Source organism: Pholis gunnellus, assembly GCF_910591455.1.
Source record: "Pholis gunnellus genome assembly, chromosome: 3".
NCBI classification, from domain to species: domain Eukaryota; kingdom Metazoa; phylum Chordata; class Actinopteri; order Perciformes; family Pholidae; genus Pholis; species Pholis gunnellus.
The window spans coordinates 15,347,319-15,366,407 of NC_136529.1; the positions used below are offsets into that span (position 1 = coordinate 15,347,319).

The following is a 19,089-nucleotide window of genomic DNA, read 5'->3' on the forward strand; positions in this document are numbered from 1 at the left end:
GTGTAGTTTTACTTGACACATAAGCCTACGAAAGTACCTTTATTATTTACCGTATACATTTCAAAGTAGTATTCTTACATTCTTTAATTCCTGAGAGCAGTCATTTTTCTTAAAATACTCAATGGTCCAATTTGGGAAATACACTTTTTGACATTCTTGGCGAGAGTTAGATGAAAAAAAATCATACCACTCACTAAATGATGCTATACCGCCAGCAGCCAGTTAGATTAGCATAGCATTAAGACTGGATCAGGGGGCAAAAGTGAGTGTGGCCCTTTCCAAAGGCAGTAAAATCGATCTACCAATACCTCACTAATCATCTCAATATATCTAATTCATTAAAAAGCAATACGTGACACTCCAGGAAGTAACTTTACCTGACCAATAAATAGTACCACACGTACTGTAACCCCTTATGAAACCTGTTTCCTCCTGTTCCCAGTCTTTATGCTAAGCTAAGCTATGCTAAGCTAAATGGCTGCTGATAGGGTCATTCACACAGTAGAGAGAGATACTGAATGTGAGATTGATCTTTTCATCTAACGCCAGCAACAAAATGTCAAACTATTCCATTCTTCACCTGTGCATGATCAGATGGAACGAATATTATTGACAGCCAATACGCTTGACTAGCCGTTCTTTACTGAAAATCAAAGTAATGTGAATACCTCACTAAAAATAAAGCTTTGTTTTCTTGCCTTTTAAACTATGACCGTGAATATAAGAATTTGAAGTATGTGTGATGTATCATGTTATCCTGTTATTGAATTAATGATTTAAAAAGAGAGACATCATTTTCATAGTTAATATATTTAATAATCAAATGTCATGGTTAAAAAGCATAAGAAAATTCATGATTAGTTGAAAAGGGGATTCAATATCAGATATGCTGTACAGTTGCAAACGTTAATTTATGTTATCACTATTGTGGTACAGTAGTATTGAGAATTAAGTACATTAAAATCAGAATGTGAAATCATTTAATAAATTTCACTAATGTAATTTCATTCAACTTACATCAATATCATCATTGAAATAATTTAGCCGTTTTGAACTATGCACACTTCCAGTTCACACTTCACATCCAGAGACTGTTAAGTCGCTGTATGCTTGTTGGTCTCTTTTGCTTTACAGGCCAGAATCTCTGTGTTTATTGAATTTTTTTAATTGAATTGCAATGGTTTACACACATATTTTAGCTATTTTGTTCTGTAATTGTGCATTTAATAGTTTAAGCATAATTTACCCCTGATATTGTATCAACACACGCTTGTTCAGGCGCTGGCTTAGAGTCATACATCAACATCATCACAAAAAGGACAAATTGGCATACATGTCAGCATGCCAAGTAAGCAATTATACAAAGTAATCACAGACAATTATGATGCAGATTATCATTTACCTGTATGGGATTAGAATGCAATCAGTAACGGCTTGGCTTGCTTTTTCTCAGTTTTAACCAAACATTTACACACAGTGTGTTTTCTATTTGTCTTCATCTTTTGCCAGATGGATGGTGATTCGACCACAGCTCTTTCCAATACTAATAAATAAGGGGCTGATGAGAATGTTCAGTATGCTGCCCCACACAGTCTGAACCCAGTGCATGTTGATGAGAACGAGCTGTACACAGGGCGTGATTAACCTGGAGAGACACAGGGAGATGAAGAAAAACATAAGCTCATCTCCTTGATAAAAAGTAGACCTTCCCCTGCACTCCTAAAAACTGTTCTCATTGGGGGACAATGTGTAGTAGGGAAAAGGTTGAGTAGCTATATCTAATTCAACTACCTACTGAATGATCCTTATTTACCAGAAAAAGCGTTTAACAGTATATCCAAACTTAAAGTCTATCTCATCTCAGTGTTGCAGCAGTCCTACCAGATGTGAAGGCAGCTCAGCACAGCAAAGAGGATCCCTGCTGCCAAAGAGACCGGCACTGCCAGAAGGAGGGAGATGAAGCGGTAGATCCACAGTCTGGACACCTCAAACAGGGCGTGACTCCACAACCACACGTTATCAAAGCTCCGCACCGAGCGAGGCTCTGCAATCACATCCTCAAATGTGACCTCAAGACACACACACAGGGACACTGTAAGTGGTTTCTTGGGACAGTTTTTCTCCATCATGCTAAATATAATGCTAAGAACAACAGGGGGATTGGATATGTAGGCATGGTGGCACCAAATCTTGACATGCAGACTGAGAATTATGTTTGATGCATGCAAATTAACTGCACAGAGCCATTTTTATTGCAAGCAATGTAATGTTTTCATTACTTCTACTTTGCAGTTTAGGATCTTATCGACAAGGGCAGATATAACTATAGATATAATAGAACTGTGTGTATGATCGTGTCCACTTGAGGTCAGTATTATGCAGCATATTGATATATACTTCATTAAGTTTATAGTCCTTTGTTACCTGAGAACAAAATTGAAAGCCTTTGTCTTAGATAAACATTTGTAGTAACAGAAAGCTTTATTTCTATAATGCATTTATTCTCATCATCGTGACTTGTCTCCAAAAATAAATCAGTTCACCCCTAAACCATACATAGGTTTCTATATCAGTTCAGCTCTGCATTGGCAGTGTTACGTAAGGGACTGATATGCAGAGCATGCGCAGCAGGTTTGTTTATTTGACTGAACCGTCAAGCTCTCTGTTTCTCCAAACAGAAAGGACGTACGTCATCTTGTGGCCTGCGCTGTGTTTGAAGGTTTACATATATTTTATGTGGATTAAACCCCACTGACAGTGCACACTTGTTACCTTAAGGCTCTTGTTGACTCTTTTGGGATCCCTGTCGTGAACCAGAGGCCTTGCGTCACTGTGGGTGGAATTCAGATCTTCAGATTGTACATTCACTTTGACCTCCATCAGTTCCATTGTTCTTGTGTCGTTTAATCCCTGGTCCTCCGTTTCCACTAAGTTGTTCTGTGTCCTGGCTCTGTTGATGGCTGTGGTCATTGAAAATATGGCGGATGAGCAGGGCGTAGCAGGAGGATGTCTTACTGCTCTGCAGGCTTGACACTGACACCCAGATGTAACATAGTGGACTGCTGACTGCTTTGCTTCTTGTTGAGGAATGCCTTTATTGGCTTTGTCTTCAGTGACATTCTCCATGTGACACACTACGTGGAAATTCTCATTTGGACCTGCATGAGAAATGGCCAATGGCCATCGCTAATCGACCTTTACTTCTTTTTTAAATATTGAGTGACTAAATTTGATCAGGGGAGTATTTTCGCACTGTTATGGTTATATAGTCGTCTCCTCATGAAGACAGAGTTGGCTGTATTGACATAGTTCTTGGCATCTCAGCAGCTTCATTCAATCAGGTTATTAAAGTGAATGTATTTAGCATTATGAACAGTGTTGGGAAGAACCGCTCATCGCTTGTTGACTCCGGAGAAGAGACAACGAGTTGGGTTGTAATGTTAGTATATCCAGCAGCTGAAGTGAACTGCAGTCAATGGGCCGCAGCCTGTAAAGGCCCACTGCGGGCTACGTGCTCGACTCAGTCCACAGACCCTGAGGCAGCGCCCCCGCTGGTAATAATATTGATTATTCTTATAATACAGTAAGTCTGAAGGACGTCTGTGACATAGGCAGGGGAAAGAATATGAAGTGCTTTAAATGTTAATGAAATGATTTTACCGTTGTCCCACAGGGAGCCAGTGTAGTTGATTTTTGGAGAAGAATGGTAAATTGGAAATATGCCAATAGTTGTTTTGGTCATTAGTGGGTCTGATTGAGGCAACTTTCAGTGAAGAGGGAACTGTTAAGTGGACAGAGAGAGAAGTTAATGAAGGTTATCAGGAAAATGATATGACGATGGGCATACTGTAATATTACTTTTTTATTGCGTGCTTTTAATGACATACTTTGATAGACATTTTTTATGACTTTTTCTGACATACTATGCTATGACTTTAATGACATCTTTTTATTTATTGTATTTTTTGTGAATTACTACTGTGACTTTTTTATGACATACTGTACTGTGACTTTTTATGAAATATTATACTATGACTATACTACTATGAACACACAAGCATGAATTACATTTGTGGAGATATTCTGCCAGCGGAAAAATAGTTAGTATGGCAAACGTAGACAATTTGAGTTGCAATGGCAGAGTGGCACTCTTCCTACAGGCTAGCTGCTCGTGCTTGTTGACTCCAGTCAAGTGAAAAATAGTTCAGTTAGTACATCCAGCCTCCGTGTAATGGTACTTAATCCAGCATTAAGCAGCTAAGTAAACTGCTGTCAAATAGCCACAGGGAGCTTTTACCCAGACTACATGCACGATTTATTACACTGAGTAGGCTACTGAGTCCTGAGGCCCCGCCCCCGCTTCTGCACAGAGCGCTGTCCGCTTGTTCATTCAAAGTTTATTAATATCGGACGTACTGCGTGTCCAAGTTGCACCACCTTGAACATTGCACGTCCTTGGGTTCCCACCCGCCAAGTGTAAAGTATCAGAGGAATAGTTTCCAGATACGCAAAGGACATAAACACATATAAACAGACAGATATACCTTGCCTTGTAGTTTCATGTACAGCCTATAGTGCGTTCGTCACTTGTGAGTATTGTATTGTTTGGTTGTTTTTTCAACGCACGCTTGTTATGTCTTCAAATTACTTCACGTTGTATGACACCAGGAGTATTTCTTTCACAACGCTGTCCCTCATTAAGCAGCCACAAAATCAAAAGGCAAATGGTTACTTTTAACATCTGCCCTACCTTGTTACCAAGGCAAGTCTGACCTCTTACCTCACACCAAGAAAATTGAAACTGATCATACACACTGTACATTACATATGTCTCAAGAATATGGATTGAGAATCAGGTTTATTCTAATGTAGATATCCTCAATACAAGGAATTTGCCTTGGTATTTGATGCATGAGAATAAACATATTATAGGAAAATAAAATAAAAAAATCAAGCACTGCCAAATTCTACAACCATAAATATTAAATATGTAAAATTATAGTAAAAAACAAAAATGTAAAATGTATCTCTTTTTAAAATGTAAAAGAAAACTGGACAGTATTTTTCACGAAGAGGATGAAATGTACAAAATATTGGCCGAGGAGTGTGCAAAAGATAATAATAATCCAAAGGCAGCAGCAATCTGACTCCAATATTGTATGTGCCATGAAAAGAAAATGACCAGACACTGATCAGACAACACATAACCTATCTCACTGTTTGTTGAAACATCTAGAACTCTTCTTATCAGAAATATCCAAACAAAGTGGAAGGAGGAGAATTCACTAGTATATAGCACACTCTGTTGGCCATGGTTGGTATTTTTAGAAAGAAATAAAAATAAATCAGCATTTGTTTTTCACTGACATGTGCCCAAATAGCTAATTTTCTCTCAGTACTCTCTGCTTCCAATAATACCAAAGTGCTTATGTTACCATTCGCAGCAGTATTGCAGCGGTAGTAGAGTCTGATTAGCTGTTAATTAATGCTGTGTGGAAACCGTGGTTATGAAGAGCCCTCGATATTGTGTCAGAGATCTGTAGATCCTCTGTCTGTAGATCTTCTGTCTGTAGATTTTGGATGATGTGATTTTTACAGCTCATAAAAAGGTTCAGGCTGCCTTGCAGGAGTCTTATATGTTGTCTTTCAGCATTCATCCCAGATAAGGTGTGTGACTCGACTATGGAGTGAATGCTCTTTATTTTGTAGTTATTCAGCCTGAGATTACAATTCTTGTCTAACAGCCCTCGAGAGAAATATCCGGCTCAGTGGGTGATCTTTGCCGTTGTTGTCTTCTGTGACTCGCACCATGTATAAACCACTCTCAGGTCCTACTCGTCTGGAATTAGATTTCTGTATGTTGTGAATAGCAATGTGATGGATTGTGATTGAAAAGTCATTCAGATAGGTCACAACAAGAGATATAATTGTCTAGACTGTGTCCTAATTTGTATTCATTGATGTTTGGTTTTTACAATTGCTTTATCTGGATCCAATTGATGTTTAGTCCCAACCCTGTTTCTTTCATTGTATGGACATTCAAACCTCAGCGTGCACATTGTAGATGTTATTTACATCATGCCAGCAGCTGTCGTGAAGTCCTGAATTCTGGATGAATAATGTCAAATCTGCCTGCTGGTCTCATTGTTTAATGGCTAGACATTTATGGGGAGAAAATTAAATGACAGGAGACAAAGAGAGAAACAAACATACAAACATATGTATTGATAAAAAATTCTCACAGCATGTTTCTGTGCTGTGTGTCGGTTTATGTACACATATCCTGGTGAGAGAGCGAGAGCAGGATTCACCGCAAAGTATTAAGTACACAACTGCAGTTCTGTAAGAGTGGTGCATACTCCAGTTAGTTACAGCCATACAGCAAAATGGTGTTTGCAGTTATTTGCTTTGGCCACCTTATTCTTTATTTGCCATGACCGCTGTTTGTGAAAGACTAATACAAACAGCAAAGGCCATAAAACAGCACTTTGTTTCCACTCTCTGAGCATTATCAATGTCCAGTAGTGATTTCCATTGTAAACTCACTGTGTCCTGCCTGCACCGTCTCCATGCCACTATTATAGCACTCCATATTCGTACCTCACCCTCTATTCACATGTTAATCAGCCTTTCTCAACATATAGACATCGCATAGACTGCGTGTGACAAGCAGGCACAAGACAGGATTAGTAGATCTATCATTTAGATTTTAAAGTTAGAGCACATCCAGTCTAAAGGTGCTTGTTGCTATGTGAGTCACTCCATTTCCATGACGACAGCGGCAGATGACATTCACTGTCTTTTAGCATATCTGTTGCACACAGGAACTCTGGGTTATTGTCCGTCAGCTTCATGAGAGCTTGTCACACAGCACAGGCCACCGTGTTAGTTATTCCACTGCATGGCTACATTTAACAGACTCAGTCCCCGTTTGAATATACATAGTTATTAACACGCAAAATACAGTGGAACCAGCTCATGTTTGTATGGAATGCAAATTGCTTCTAATTACATACAGTTAAACATTAAAATATCCATCATGACCGTTTCACATTTATAAACTAACATTTTCTATAAACATTAAAATCAGGTAAATTGTAATATGAATGGAAAATATGCACAGGGGGACATTTATCACTATTTCTTGTTACAGTACAACCATAGCACCTTGACGTATAGTAATAGGCAAGATGTACAGTATTTGAAGTATAGGGTCACATTTGCTCAAGTCCATCTTAAAACAATGCTGATATGTCTGTATATGGATTGAATAATGTATTGGTTGCTTGTTCCAATTGTCCTCATTGGCAACTGAGAGATCCCTTAAAGCAGCTGTAATGTAAATGGTGGTAGACAAAATCTGCAGTTAATGTTCCATGCAACAATAACAAAAACAAAAAAAGAGGTTTCAGCTGACTGAGTTTTTCCAAATCAAGTGTTGATTTTTGCACACAACAAATATTGTGTCCTAAAAGAAGGAATCTCTTTGTGGCCAGTCTAGGTAGGAGAAATGATTTACATGACCAATAATCATTTCAATGCACACATGGGCATGTCAGTATTGTTTTAAGATAGACTTGTGATGTAAACCTATTCGTTAGGAAGAAATGGCCCACTTACAAAAATAACTGACATGGTCTACATTTTAGCACTGTGGTCCAGAACTCATGTTGGTCCGTGTCTAAGCGTGCTCCTCAGGTATTTGTCCAGGGATCTTTATGCCCGGATCCATAGTGTTTCTGGGACGGGAGTTGGCAGTGCTGGATGTGGTTTCAGCTGTGCTGGTGTTTCTCTGGATGAACTGGAGGAAGTTCTCCTGAAGGGAGCCCTCATGGCTGGATGTTCCAAACTCCGCTGGCTGGGTCAAGCAGCAGCGCCGAAACTTTACCAGTTCTTCTCTGATCTGCCGGTTCAAAAGGCCGTAGAAGAACGGGTTAACTGCAAAGGAGGAGTAGGCCAGCCAGGTGACTGACTCCTCTAAATCGCCGGGGCTGTGCATGGAGCCAGTCAGGGACATTTGCAGGTGGAAGATGAAGTAGGGCAACCAACAAACAAAGAACTGACCCACAATTAATACCAAAGTAAGGGCAGCCTTTCCTCCACTGAAGGCCCTTTCTGGAGATAGTCTTTGGGGCAGAGTACGGGTGGTAGTGATCATGGTGGTCTGGCTGTTGATAGAGTCTGAGCGGTTCTTAGCAAGGCTTTCATTTGTCCACGTTGGCACAGCAGGGACTTGCTGCAGGGCTGCAGAACGAGCTACCTTGTACACGGAACAGTAAACAGCAAAGATAACCACTGCAGGAACCAGGAAACAAACCACACCGAAGAACACAGAAAATACACTTCTTAGACGACTGTGGCTCGCATGAAGAGAGCAGTGAGCTGCAGCAATAGAGCTCTGATGTCCATAAGCTGGCCATCCAAACAACGTGATCAAAGCTAACAGGACTGACTTGACCCAGATTAAAAGCATGACACCAATGGCGAGGTTGATGGTCATCTTGACTTCATAGCGCATGGGGTGTACGATATAGAAGTAACGCTCCACACTGATGGCTGTGATCGTTAGAATGGAGAGACAGATGAGGAAAACGTTGAGAAAAATGTAAACCTGACACTCCAGAACAGTAAACACCACAGTGCCAAAAAACGCTGAGCTGGATATGATACCCAAAGGCATGAGGAGGATGGCACACAGCAGGTCCACTGCACAAAGGTGGCACACGAAAGCAAACCTCTTCAGGTGAGGAGCACGGGCAATGGCCACCATCACACCAGTGTTGGCCAACAAAGCGATGAGGTTAAGGGTCACCATGCAGAACAACCCAAAGAGGTCTTTGATCTGAGACTGGGAGCTTGTGACGACGCTCACACCGGCAGGAACTGTAGGATTGGTCTCCCATAGGGACGTGGTGAGATTAGTTGGTGCGTGAACCTGCACAGAGGCTATCATGGGACCAGTCTTATCTGCCATTATTCATTCAAAATCCTCCATTTGTATTTCAGATGTCTTTATATGTCCTGTGTTAAGGAGACAGAAAACAGTTATTTGAAAATATTGTAATTGCGTTTAACTAACCATTAGGAAAGCAATGTCCTTAATGATAAATTAAAATGTGAATTGAAAAAGAAATTGCAATTCAATTTCACCTGACTGCTGACTTCGAATTGGAAATGTGTTGCTTGCATGTTTTAAGTGTAAACAGATACTTGTGGGTAAATTAGAAAACCGTTTACAGGAAATACAGTAATGACGAGCCTTGTTTACGTGAAATCACTATTTGCCACCTTGAGGGCCACTCTACACTGATGTAGACAATAAGCAATGACACGCCTCAGTAGTCGGAGATGTTCACTACCAGTTGTTTTAGGTCCAATTGCTGTCAAATATATGTGTTTGACATTACTGTGAATTCTCCCTTTAGACACTCACTCAATGAAAAAGGAGTTGCAAACCAATGTGATATACAACCTAAGGAATTATTTTATGAGTAAACAAGAACCAATGTGCCTGAGTTTTTGTTGGATGTATGGGAAAAACGTTATGTTATACATCCATTAATATAGGACAAATTCAAATGTCCTTTTTGAATGCCAAACGCTGCCAATTTATAGGCAATTAAAGATTTAGTTGACTAAAGGCCATCTTTAAAAGCACACTGTGTATGTTTAAATATGTATACCATTTTACTCTGTCACAGTCTGTTCCAACTGATAAAGTTAAATCAATAAAGTTAGCTTTCTCCAAAAAGTTTTTGTGTGGTACAAAATTGATTAAGTAAAAATGTCTGGAATAAACACATACAGCACAAAAAAACACTGATAATGCATAAATGTACTTACCCCATGATCTACTCTGTGTTTGTGTGTCAGTTCAGACCAAACATGTTAACCAGGTGTTCCTCATATGTTTAGACAGAGTAGGCCTGAACCAGCTTAAATTATCTTATTTTTCTACAAAAAGTAAAATAGTCAGTCCTCCAACTGTAAATCCATATAATCAGGTCCAGAGAACTCGGTGTCTGAGGTTTAGTTATTCTGTAGAGAGGCTACAGAGGTCCAGAGGTATACATCCAGTTAAAGAAATATTGATTCCATGAGGACCTTTCATGATAAATTATGCTTCCTCTCTCTCTCTTCACCCCATCCTCCAGTAACACTCTCATTCCTGTCCTGTCCTGTGTATGGCAGTGACTGTCACACATTGTATTGTGTGCGATTGTGTTTTTCTTTTCTTTCTTTTTTTTTGCTTTCAAATAGACACACACTCTACTGTCCCCCTTCCCAGAGCCCAATCCTCCCTGGGTCCTAATGTCTACCAGGTTAAGGGTGAGACTCATATTTACCCTGATGCAGCCAGCTCTGTCTCTTTGCGTAAGTAGTATTATTTATATCAGAGAGAATCAAACTATTCTGTGACATACTCTACTGTGACTTTTTCACGACATTCACTACTTTTACTTTTGACATTTTTCATGACATTCTCTGCTTTGACTATTTATGAGCCGATACTATGAATATTTAATTACTCCTTTTTTTAAACACTATACTATCTTTTAAAGAAAATGATATCATCTTTTGACATACTATATTCTGACTTTTTATGAAACAATATACTAAGGCTTTTTCATGACATTTTATAAAGCACTATAGTATGATTTTGCATAACAAAGGTTTACTATACTATGACTATTATGACTTCAATTAAAAAAAAGGATGACACACTACTATGACTTTTCATACTTTTTTAAGACATAGAATACTACAAAAAAGAGGCTATCAATATATAAAGCTAAGAGATTTTGTTTTGTTTTTTATGTTCTTTTGTCTTTGTGTCTCTTTATCTCTCTTTAATATCTCTCTTTCTAACAGAAATTTTGAGTTTGTTGTGAAGTAAGAAAGAAGAAGAGTTGATGAACTGACGAGGTTTTTTCCATACTAACTGCTGCCAACCACGAGAACAGCCCTTAGGGTGAAAGGGAAACCAGAGTGGGTCAATGCCACAACATGAGCGATCCACGAGGGTGAAGCGAGGGCACAGAAGGTGCCCAAAAGTGGGTTTGGCTCGAGGATTGTTCGTTCTATGCATGTTGCTCCTTCTTAGCACAAGCAGCCGAGCTCTCACCCTTAGAAATGACGAAGCGAGAGTATCAGTGGGCTTTGACTGTAACACTTCTGAAGAACAAAACAAACGTCACAGAAGAAGACAAAGTTCATTACTGGACATAAGGAGATGTCGGGAAGCAAAGTCTTCATGATACTACTAAACTAGCTATGCAAATGATGATGGACTATGTCAGACTTTTAAAACAATTGCTAACTTCAACTCACTCAACAATGCGGATTCCAGTTCCATTCACGTGATCAGATTGGGACATAATTGACTCTAAGAATTTGGGTGATGAAGACCAACCAAAGTTGTTATGTTCCAGGTCATCACTTACCTCCTTTTCCAGATTCATAGAATGGGTTTGTTTTTAGTATTTTTGTGTCCAAGTGTGATTGTTGGTATAGTCAGCAGGTATGTTATGTACTATTCTGTTTGTGGGTAACATTTTGCATGTAACCTCTATAAACTGAAAGTAAAAAGATTGAAAGAAAGATAGTAATGAGTAAACTCAAGATGGAGTATTTTCAATTATGCATGTTTTAACAAGCACTCAGTTGTAAGATCAACACCGATGGACGTTTTAGGACTAAGTTACATCTTGTATTTCCTTAATTAATGTGTTCCGAGTTACTATCGTGAGGGTATTAAAGCTTCATAATTAAAGTATTTTATATTTTTATTTTCCTTTTACCTTAGAGGTGAGTTTTTTTATAAACATATTGTTTTGGTATTTGTTCATCAAGTTTAATCAAGTTTGTTTTTTGCTTGTATTTTGAGCACATTTTAAATTATGTATACTACAAATGTATAGACAGACAGCAATGACAGTGATCGCGGTGAGGGAGCATCCCTTCCCTCCAAATGACCATAGACCATAGTTGCAAGATAGGAAAAAGATTGCGGACCCCTCTGATGTCCTGTGTTCAGAATACAAACTGCACCCATCCCGCTAAAGGGTTTCAATTGAATACAGTTTATAATGCCTGATGCAAAAAATATTGTATGCCTCTATCAGTGAATCTCCTATACTCAGGACATAAGGATGTGAAGTGAGGGGCTGTGTTGTTGCTCTTGTCTGTGTTATGCACTTTATGTCTGTTACTGCACTATAATTATGTTTTTTATGTGGCAGCCATGATGTCCTAGAAATGTTTTTCCTGAGTGACAAAAAAAATGAATGTTGATCTTATTAGCCTGTAGAACGTTATCTTATTTAAATGTTTCACACACAACCGCAACCATCTTTATTGATTTACTTTCAAATATGTAATATGCAATACACCGTGTAATACTAGGCACCTAAAATAGCAAGTATACAAAAGATTGAAGTCTTTAAGCTAAACATCCAAAAGTAAAAACATTGCAACAAGTTGAAGTGGAATTTAAAGTTTATTTATTAATTGTTGGTTCAAATAATGTCTTAGTGCAAAACTGTCGAGTCAATTACATTCCAAAGCCAGTTGCTCATTACTGACACCATGTGGTGGCATTCATAACATATAAGACATGTAAGACCCTCTGGGCATGATTGACCAAGCTTTTCATGACGTACATGATACATTACTTTGCATAGCAGAAGCACTTTCCGTACACATTAGATTTGTAGCAGTGCTTGAATATTAGCAACAAATAGCACTTTAAACTTCTAACTGTAAACATATCTATGCATAGAGTTTCCTTTTACTTTTAGTCTACTATATAACATTAGTCAAAATGTCTTTAACTGCAATGACATGCGGTAAAGCCTTCCTACATGTCAAAGATATTTTCTCTCTGAGGGACAGATCTATATAAGCGTTACCACTCGGATTAAATAATGCAGTATGTAAAAAGTAAGCTACTCATACTAGAACTGAGTGTCATTTGAAAACAAAACTGTGCAAATATCTAGAGGCATTTTAGACATTTAAAGAAAAAATACATACATTAAGTCAGCAGTTATAATGGAAGTGCAGTCTATCGCGCTCAGGCAAGTTTTACAGTGTGCAAAATACAAGGCACAGAAAAGTCATTTATGAATCATGATAGGGACAGATGCACAATAACTGTAATTCTAAATAAAATGATCATTTAAAATATATATATATATATATATATATATATGAAACAGCACAGCCAAGCCTTTTAGAAGCACCTTATATAGAGGGAATGAGGAACTTTGCTCTTTCAGAGGATCTGCTCCTTCCTTGAGTTGACGTTACTTCATGTTAAGCTCCAGCAGGTAGCGAAGGCGACACTGGCTCTCTTTATAGATGAGATATTCGCTGTTGCTGAAGTGGCTGTCTCCGAACTGGGGCTGATCCAAGGGCTTACCCTGAGGCACAGCAATCTTCTTGCCCTCAAGGGTGATCTCGATGTCCTGGGATGGATCTGAAAACACAGGATTTGGCAAATTTACCCCCCAAAAAAAGCTGTTACATGATATAATTTAACAAATTCAAATCAAGTACTTTTTTTAGCAATATTGGGGAAAGTAGCAACAACATGAGCAAAGTGGATTTGTTTTGGAATGACATGATCTTGAACCTTAACGGTTTCTTTTTGCAAGTTGAGTTACTGTTATGCAAATTAAAAATACAACTTAGCCTTTGCAGAAACAGCTTTTTTCCCACTCAATATATTGTCAGTGAACTTTTTTGTAAGAGTATAATTGAAGAGATATTGTACCTGGCTCCACTGATCCTCGTGCCACCACGCTATCATAGCCTGCAGGAGCCTTTTTCAGGGAGCTGTTGTCTTTAGTGATGGTGAATTCTTTGCCGAGGGCTACTTCGCTCAAAAACATCACTCCAGTGTTTTTAGAGGTGCACACTTAAAATACATGGCAGAAAAATGGGAAATTTTAAAAACATCATCTTATGGCTATAATTGCAATCAATGTCATTATTATCTTCTTCTTCATTCCCTTTCTTTTCATACGTCCTCACCGTAACCTGCAGACTTGCTGTTTTCAGATGCAAAATAGATACCACTACCAACACGGCCTCCTGAATGTGGCATTATCCTCAGACCGCTCTTCAGGATAGCTGCCACCACCGCTATGTTTGTGCCATGCCACAGCAGACGGCGGTTCTCCAGACTATCATTCTCGCTAAACCGTTCTCCCTGCAATGTGCAAAGTATGTGTTAGGTCACAGGACTTCAGTCTCTTGTATCACACTAAACAAGATTGACTCCGGTTCCTACCTCTGTCTCTCGATCAACTTCCCAAACATTGACAATTTTTGGTTTACGATAGCTACATGCAGTCGCTTTCAGGTATTTTTCTATGATCTTTGAATGAGAAAAATATAGTATTGGTGAACAGGAGGACAACATGATTAGAAGATGATCTGAGTGCTTTGTATTTACTGAACCATATTTTGCTGAACCAAGGTACTTTTGACACAGTACCTTGAATGTTTCTGAACCCTTGTCCGTTAGTGTGAGGCTGCATTTGAGAGAATTGTAGTCCTGGTCTAGAGGGTCAGGAACTGTCTCTATCATCTCGTCCTGAGCCTTTTCAGTCTCTGACTTCAGAGTCTGGGCAAGCTCGATGTCAGCCAGCACCTTTACGGAGCATGTAAAAGCAGAGTGACTCTATGACTGAGAAAACAGCATAGAAAGACCGCTCATTCCCACATATTATCTAAAGAAAACATACATTATTATTATCTTACCATAAGCATCTCTTTCTTCTTCTCCACAACCTCTTTGTCGTCGATTTTTGGCGGTCTGTTCCGGCCAAAGTTGTGTGGGATTGTGGTGAAGAACTTTGAGGAAAGTTCTTCCAGAAGTTTGTTTCCGCTTTTTTTGTTTATTGCTGCCTCGATCTCCTCCAACACGTCAAAGCCCTTTGCAATCTGAGTCTTACTGAGCTTACCCAGAGGCATCTTCTTGATATCTGTGTAACATCCACAAAAACAAGCAAAATAATAACACAAATCAGACTAGTTATTATGTTTTCTTTGTTTTTGTTCTTTGCCCCTACTTCAAGGTGCAGATTGTTACTTCAATTACTTTAAAACATTCGGAAAACAAATTCAAAAACAATGATCTTGTTAGCAAAGCTGAAGACATGGACCAGCTATTCTGTTCAAAATGCTGAGATAAGGGTATGCATTGAGTAAAGGCAGACTTCACCCTCTGTTTGTGGCAATGATCAATCATTTACAAGTCACATTCTGCACTCTTTGATCTCCAAGACTCCTACATTTCTAAGGAGCACTGAAATCAAGCTTCAACTACAAAAAGCAAAGAGATTTTGGAATTAGCACCCCATTTAGGGATGCAACTAATGATTTTTTTCATTGTCAATTAATCAGCAGATGATTTTCTCAATTAATCGATTAGTTGTTTGGTCTATAAAATGTCAGAAACAGGGAAATATGTTGATCAGTGTTTCCCAAAGCCCAGCATGACGTCCTCTGATGTTTTGTTTTGTCCACAATTCAAATATTTTCAGCTTGCTGTCAAAGAGGAGTAAAGAAACCAAAAACGCCTCATTTAAGGAGCTGGAATCAGAGAATCTCGACTTCTTTCTCTTAAATACGTAAACCGATTAATCGATTATCAAAATAATTGCCGGTTGATTTAATAGTAAACAACTAATCGATTAATCTTTGCAGCTCTAATCCCATTTAGTGCAACAGGCATTCTAGCCCAGTGACCTTTTGCAGACTGCACAAACCTGTTTGTCTTTAAAGGTTGGTAAACTGAGGCACACCCACCTAGGTTCATACATTCCATCGCCTCCTTGAACATGTCATTGCTGAAAATGAGTTCGATGAGCTTCTTGGTAGAGGCGTCAAGGGTGCAGGCTTCTACATTTTTAGCGACTTTAACAGTCTTTCCATCGACAGTGTCCACCTAGAATATCAATAAAGTACAGCCAGTGAGATTTTGTTAGAGCTGATACCGAATATAAAACGATTTTCTCTGATGGTAACTAAGTCTATGAGATGATACTTCTAGGTTTCATATTCAATGCTCTTTGTTCCTGTGAGATGTGCATGTACGTTACCTTGACCTCAGCATCCTGCTCTCCATCCACCTCGATGAGGGTGTACTTCCCAGCGCAAGACACAAAATTGGACCGATCGCTCCAGTTGTTCTTGGTCTTGTCCTTGAACTTTTTCTCAAAGTCCTTGACAGCCTTCTCATGATCATTAAACTTGTTAAGTTTAGATTGTCCGTCTTCCCCCTGAATTTAGATTAGAGACAAGGCAATCTGCTTTATTTAACAGAATGAAACACACTTACAAGAGCTGAACAAGCTTCCAGCTCGGACTCAAATAGATGTTTTCATCCCCGTGTACAAATACAATAGTTGCTAATATTTCAAATATAATAAATAGGTATAAGCAATAAACAGAATTAAGTACAGCAGGTATTTTAGATAGGAATCTGTTCAAGGACAAACTTACCACTCTACCCCATCTGTTCCATGTGTAATAACTGTTCTTTTCTTTAACAACTTGAATGACATAAAACTTATTGTTGTTGTGTCCAATGTTGGTCTGATTGAGCATGCAGTCATAGTCCTCATATACCTGAGGAAAACAATACAGAACAGTTTTCAAATTGTATTTTTCTCCTTAAATATGATTGCATAACATTCTGCGATTTGTACTCATGTAATTGAGTATATACTAATGTTACACAGCATTGTTCTTACCTCTCTGGAGCTTGGCAGTGTGCAGTAGTCATCCACCTTCCTCTTGCCTTTTACCTGTGGCCCCGCGGCCAGAAGGGCCTCTTTGGCAGAGGTGAATGCATCCTTGGGCTTTGGTGTCTCGGGCTCCTGTTTCACCTTCTTGCCACCTGCCTTGGCAGCAGAAGCAGCTCGTCTCTTTGGCGGCATGATGGCAGAAAAACCCTGCAGAGAAACTTGCCATGTTGGTCATCTGGGCATGATGCCTGGACAAGTTCAGACATGCCGCCACTTAGCAGCGAACCGTATCCGGCTGTTACTCAAAACAAATGAATTCTCCATGCATGTACTTACTGAGTAATTACAAAGTTGTCACTATTTACTGCCACGAGTATTAGCAATTCACAACAATGTAATAACAGTGTTGCTTTAATTTGGACCAAGGAAGCTATAGTGACGCCCCAGTTTATCTCGAAGACGACCTGAATCTAAGCTGTGACTCACCTTTAAACTTGTAATAGTATCAGCCGCGCGGGGAGGGAGGAAAGTAGACGGAAAAGACGAACACCGTCTTCTCGCTGCTAAAGCTGTCAGCGGGATGACAAGGGGCTAAACTGTCTGACTCAGATTATCGGGAAGTTTACATACACTTTACAGTCAGAGGAAGAGGCGGAGCTCCTCTGTATCCTGTATTTTCCTCTTCTTGCTGCTGCCCGGTAAAACAGCTACCGCCACCTAGCTTATTCCGTCATGCATTGGTCTTACAAAACCTTAAAAAAAACAACAACACAACAATAATAAGAATAAGAAAAATTATGATAGTATGATAAAATAGTATAGTAAAAAATAGTGGCAATTTGGTTCATTCTCTTTTTTCTGCTCATGCAATTTCTTTCTTATTTTTACTCTTTTAAAAATGTAAAACGTTTAAAGAAAATTGAAGCATATTTTATACTTTTTATATATTTTATAAGTGTATCGTGCTAACTAAATTCACACAAATAATCTGCAGTTCACAGTTGAGGATGTATGCTTTGGTATTTTAAAGAATAAGATCAATAATAAGAAAAATAAATTGTTATAAAATAACTACATCTCGCCAGCAGTTGGCCACATTGGCAACAGATATGTTTAAACTATTATTCGTCAACTTCAAAAACATCCTATTGGATTGAGAGCCTACTAAAATGTCAACCTGCCCAGTTTAGCTAAAAAGTTGTTGTTTTGCAAATTGAACAGTAAACTGAAAGGAGATATGAAGATGGGGTCACTATTGAGCGGAGTAACAAAATCAAAAGGGCGTGCTGTATCTGAAGATGATACAGAATTTCTATTAAAAGAATACATCTTTGAGGAGTTCCACACGTCATTCTTACATTCTATATATTATGTCATACATAAGTATATTTATTGTAGGTCATAAAAGGAATGAAGGAAAAACTATTCTGACCTTTTCTCTTCCTCTTTCTACTGTTATTGTAATCGTTGTTAATTCCAGTGTAAATGGTACCTCTTCTTCTTTAATGATAAACTTAATGTGCAGCTTTTTTTCTGTTAAATGCACAAACACACCAAAGAAAACAACTCAGAAGTTTGATGATTAATGCAAAGCCGAGTAGTGTTTGTGTTTAAAGTGCATCTTCAGCCTTTACATATAAAGGTTGACTTAGTAAGGTGGCGTTCACCTTTATACACAAGTTGGCACTTTTTTTTGTTACAATCACAGCAAGGAGTTGTTGCAGCACATTCAGTTCCTGGTTTATTTAATAGCAGTAGTTTGATGATGGCCACTGAGCAGATCTAATAAGACAATGCTCTGACTATCTGTTCCCTTCCTCCATATGCAAATTCTCTATTTAGAGCAATAAGCCCCAGGGCTGCCTACATGCTGCAAAGTGCAAGATTAAATCAAACAATTTGGACACAAGATGGCAGTGTTAAATCACAAATGCTGCACAAGTCTATTTTCCAAAGCATCCGCCTCATGTTGGTACCAACTACTGTGTGTGTCCTCACACAGCTTTGGTGGAATTGATCCCATATCAGCAGATGATATTTGTGCTGGAAATGTTCATGTAGAGAGTGTTTGGTTTTACAGATGGTGTAGATTGAAGCTGATATATATTAGACAGCTCAGATTTCAAACCCAGACTGCGTCCAAAATTAATTTTCATTTACATCATCATATATTTTGAGTAGTCAAAGAACTTTACACAAGTTATACGGCTTTCTATTAGGACTGTGGCTCAGGAGGTAGAGCAGAAGCTTCTACTCATCACACAGTTGATGGTTGGATCCCGGCTCCCTCTGTCCTCATGTTGAAGTGTCCTTGAGCAAGACGCTGAGC

The 19,089-nt window shown here is 38.8% G+C and overlaps 3 protein-coding genes across 3 annotated transcripts; all 3 read right to left on the reverse strand.

Annotated features, from left to right (window-relative positions):
• Positions 1–1,485: 1,485 nt before the first annotated feature.
• Positions 1,486–2,889, reverse strand: LOC306715850 (caveolin-2-like; the record flags this gene model as incomplete). Its single annotated transcript, XM_079186329.1, has 3 exons — positions 1,486–1,645; positions 1,882–2,069; positions 2,773–2,889. The coding sequence occupies 3 exons, from the start codon at positions 2,887–2,889 to the stop codon at positions 1,486–1,488; spliced, it is 465 nt and encodes a 154-aa protein (XP_079042455.1).
• Positions 2,890–7,681: 4,792 nt separating this feature from the next.
• gpr61l (G protein-coupled receptor 61-like) lies at positions 7,682–8,974 on the reverse strand (the record flags this gene model as incomplete). Its single annotated transcript, XM_079185704.1, has 1 exon — positions 7,682–8,974. One exon carries the CDS (start codon positions 8,972–8,974, stop codon positions 7,682–7,684), a length of 1,293 nt encoding a protein of 430 aa, XP_079041830.1.
• Positions 8,975–12,486: 3,512 nt separating this feature from the next.
• parp3 (poly (ADP-ribose) polymerase family, member 3) lies at positions 12,487–17,391 on the reverse strand. Its single transcript, XM_079186429.1, has 11 exons — positions 17,247–17,391; positions 16,767–16,967; positions 16,516–16,641; positions 16,113–16,292; positions 15,820–15,958; positions 14,770–14,993; positions 14,504–14,659; positions 14,297–14,383; positions 14,038–14,215; positions 13,778–13,921; positions 12,487–13,480 (listed from the first exon to the last, which is right to left on the reverse strand). Exons 2-11 carry the CDS (start codon positions 16,950–16,952, stop codon positions 13,308–13,310), a joined length of 1,593 nt encoding a protein of 530 aa, XP_079042555.1. The 5' UTR covers positions 16,953–16,967; positions 17,247–17,391; the 3' UTR covers positions 12,487–13,307.
• Positions 17,392–19,089: the final 1,698 nt, after the last annotated feature.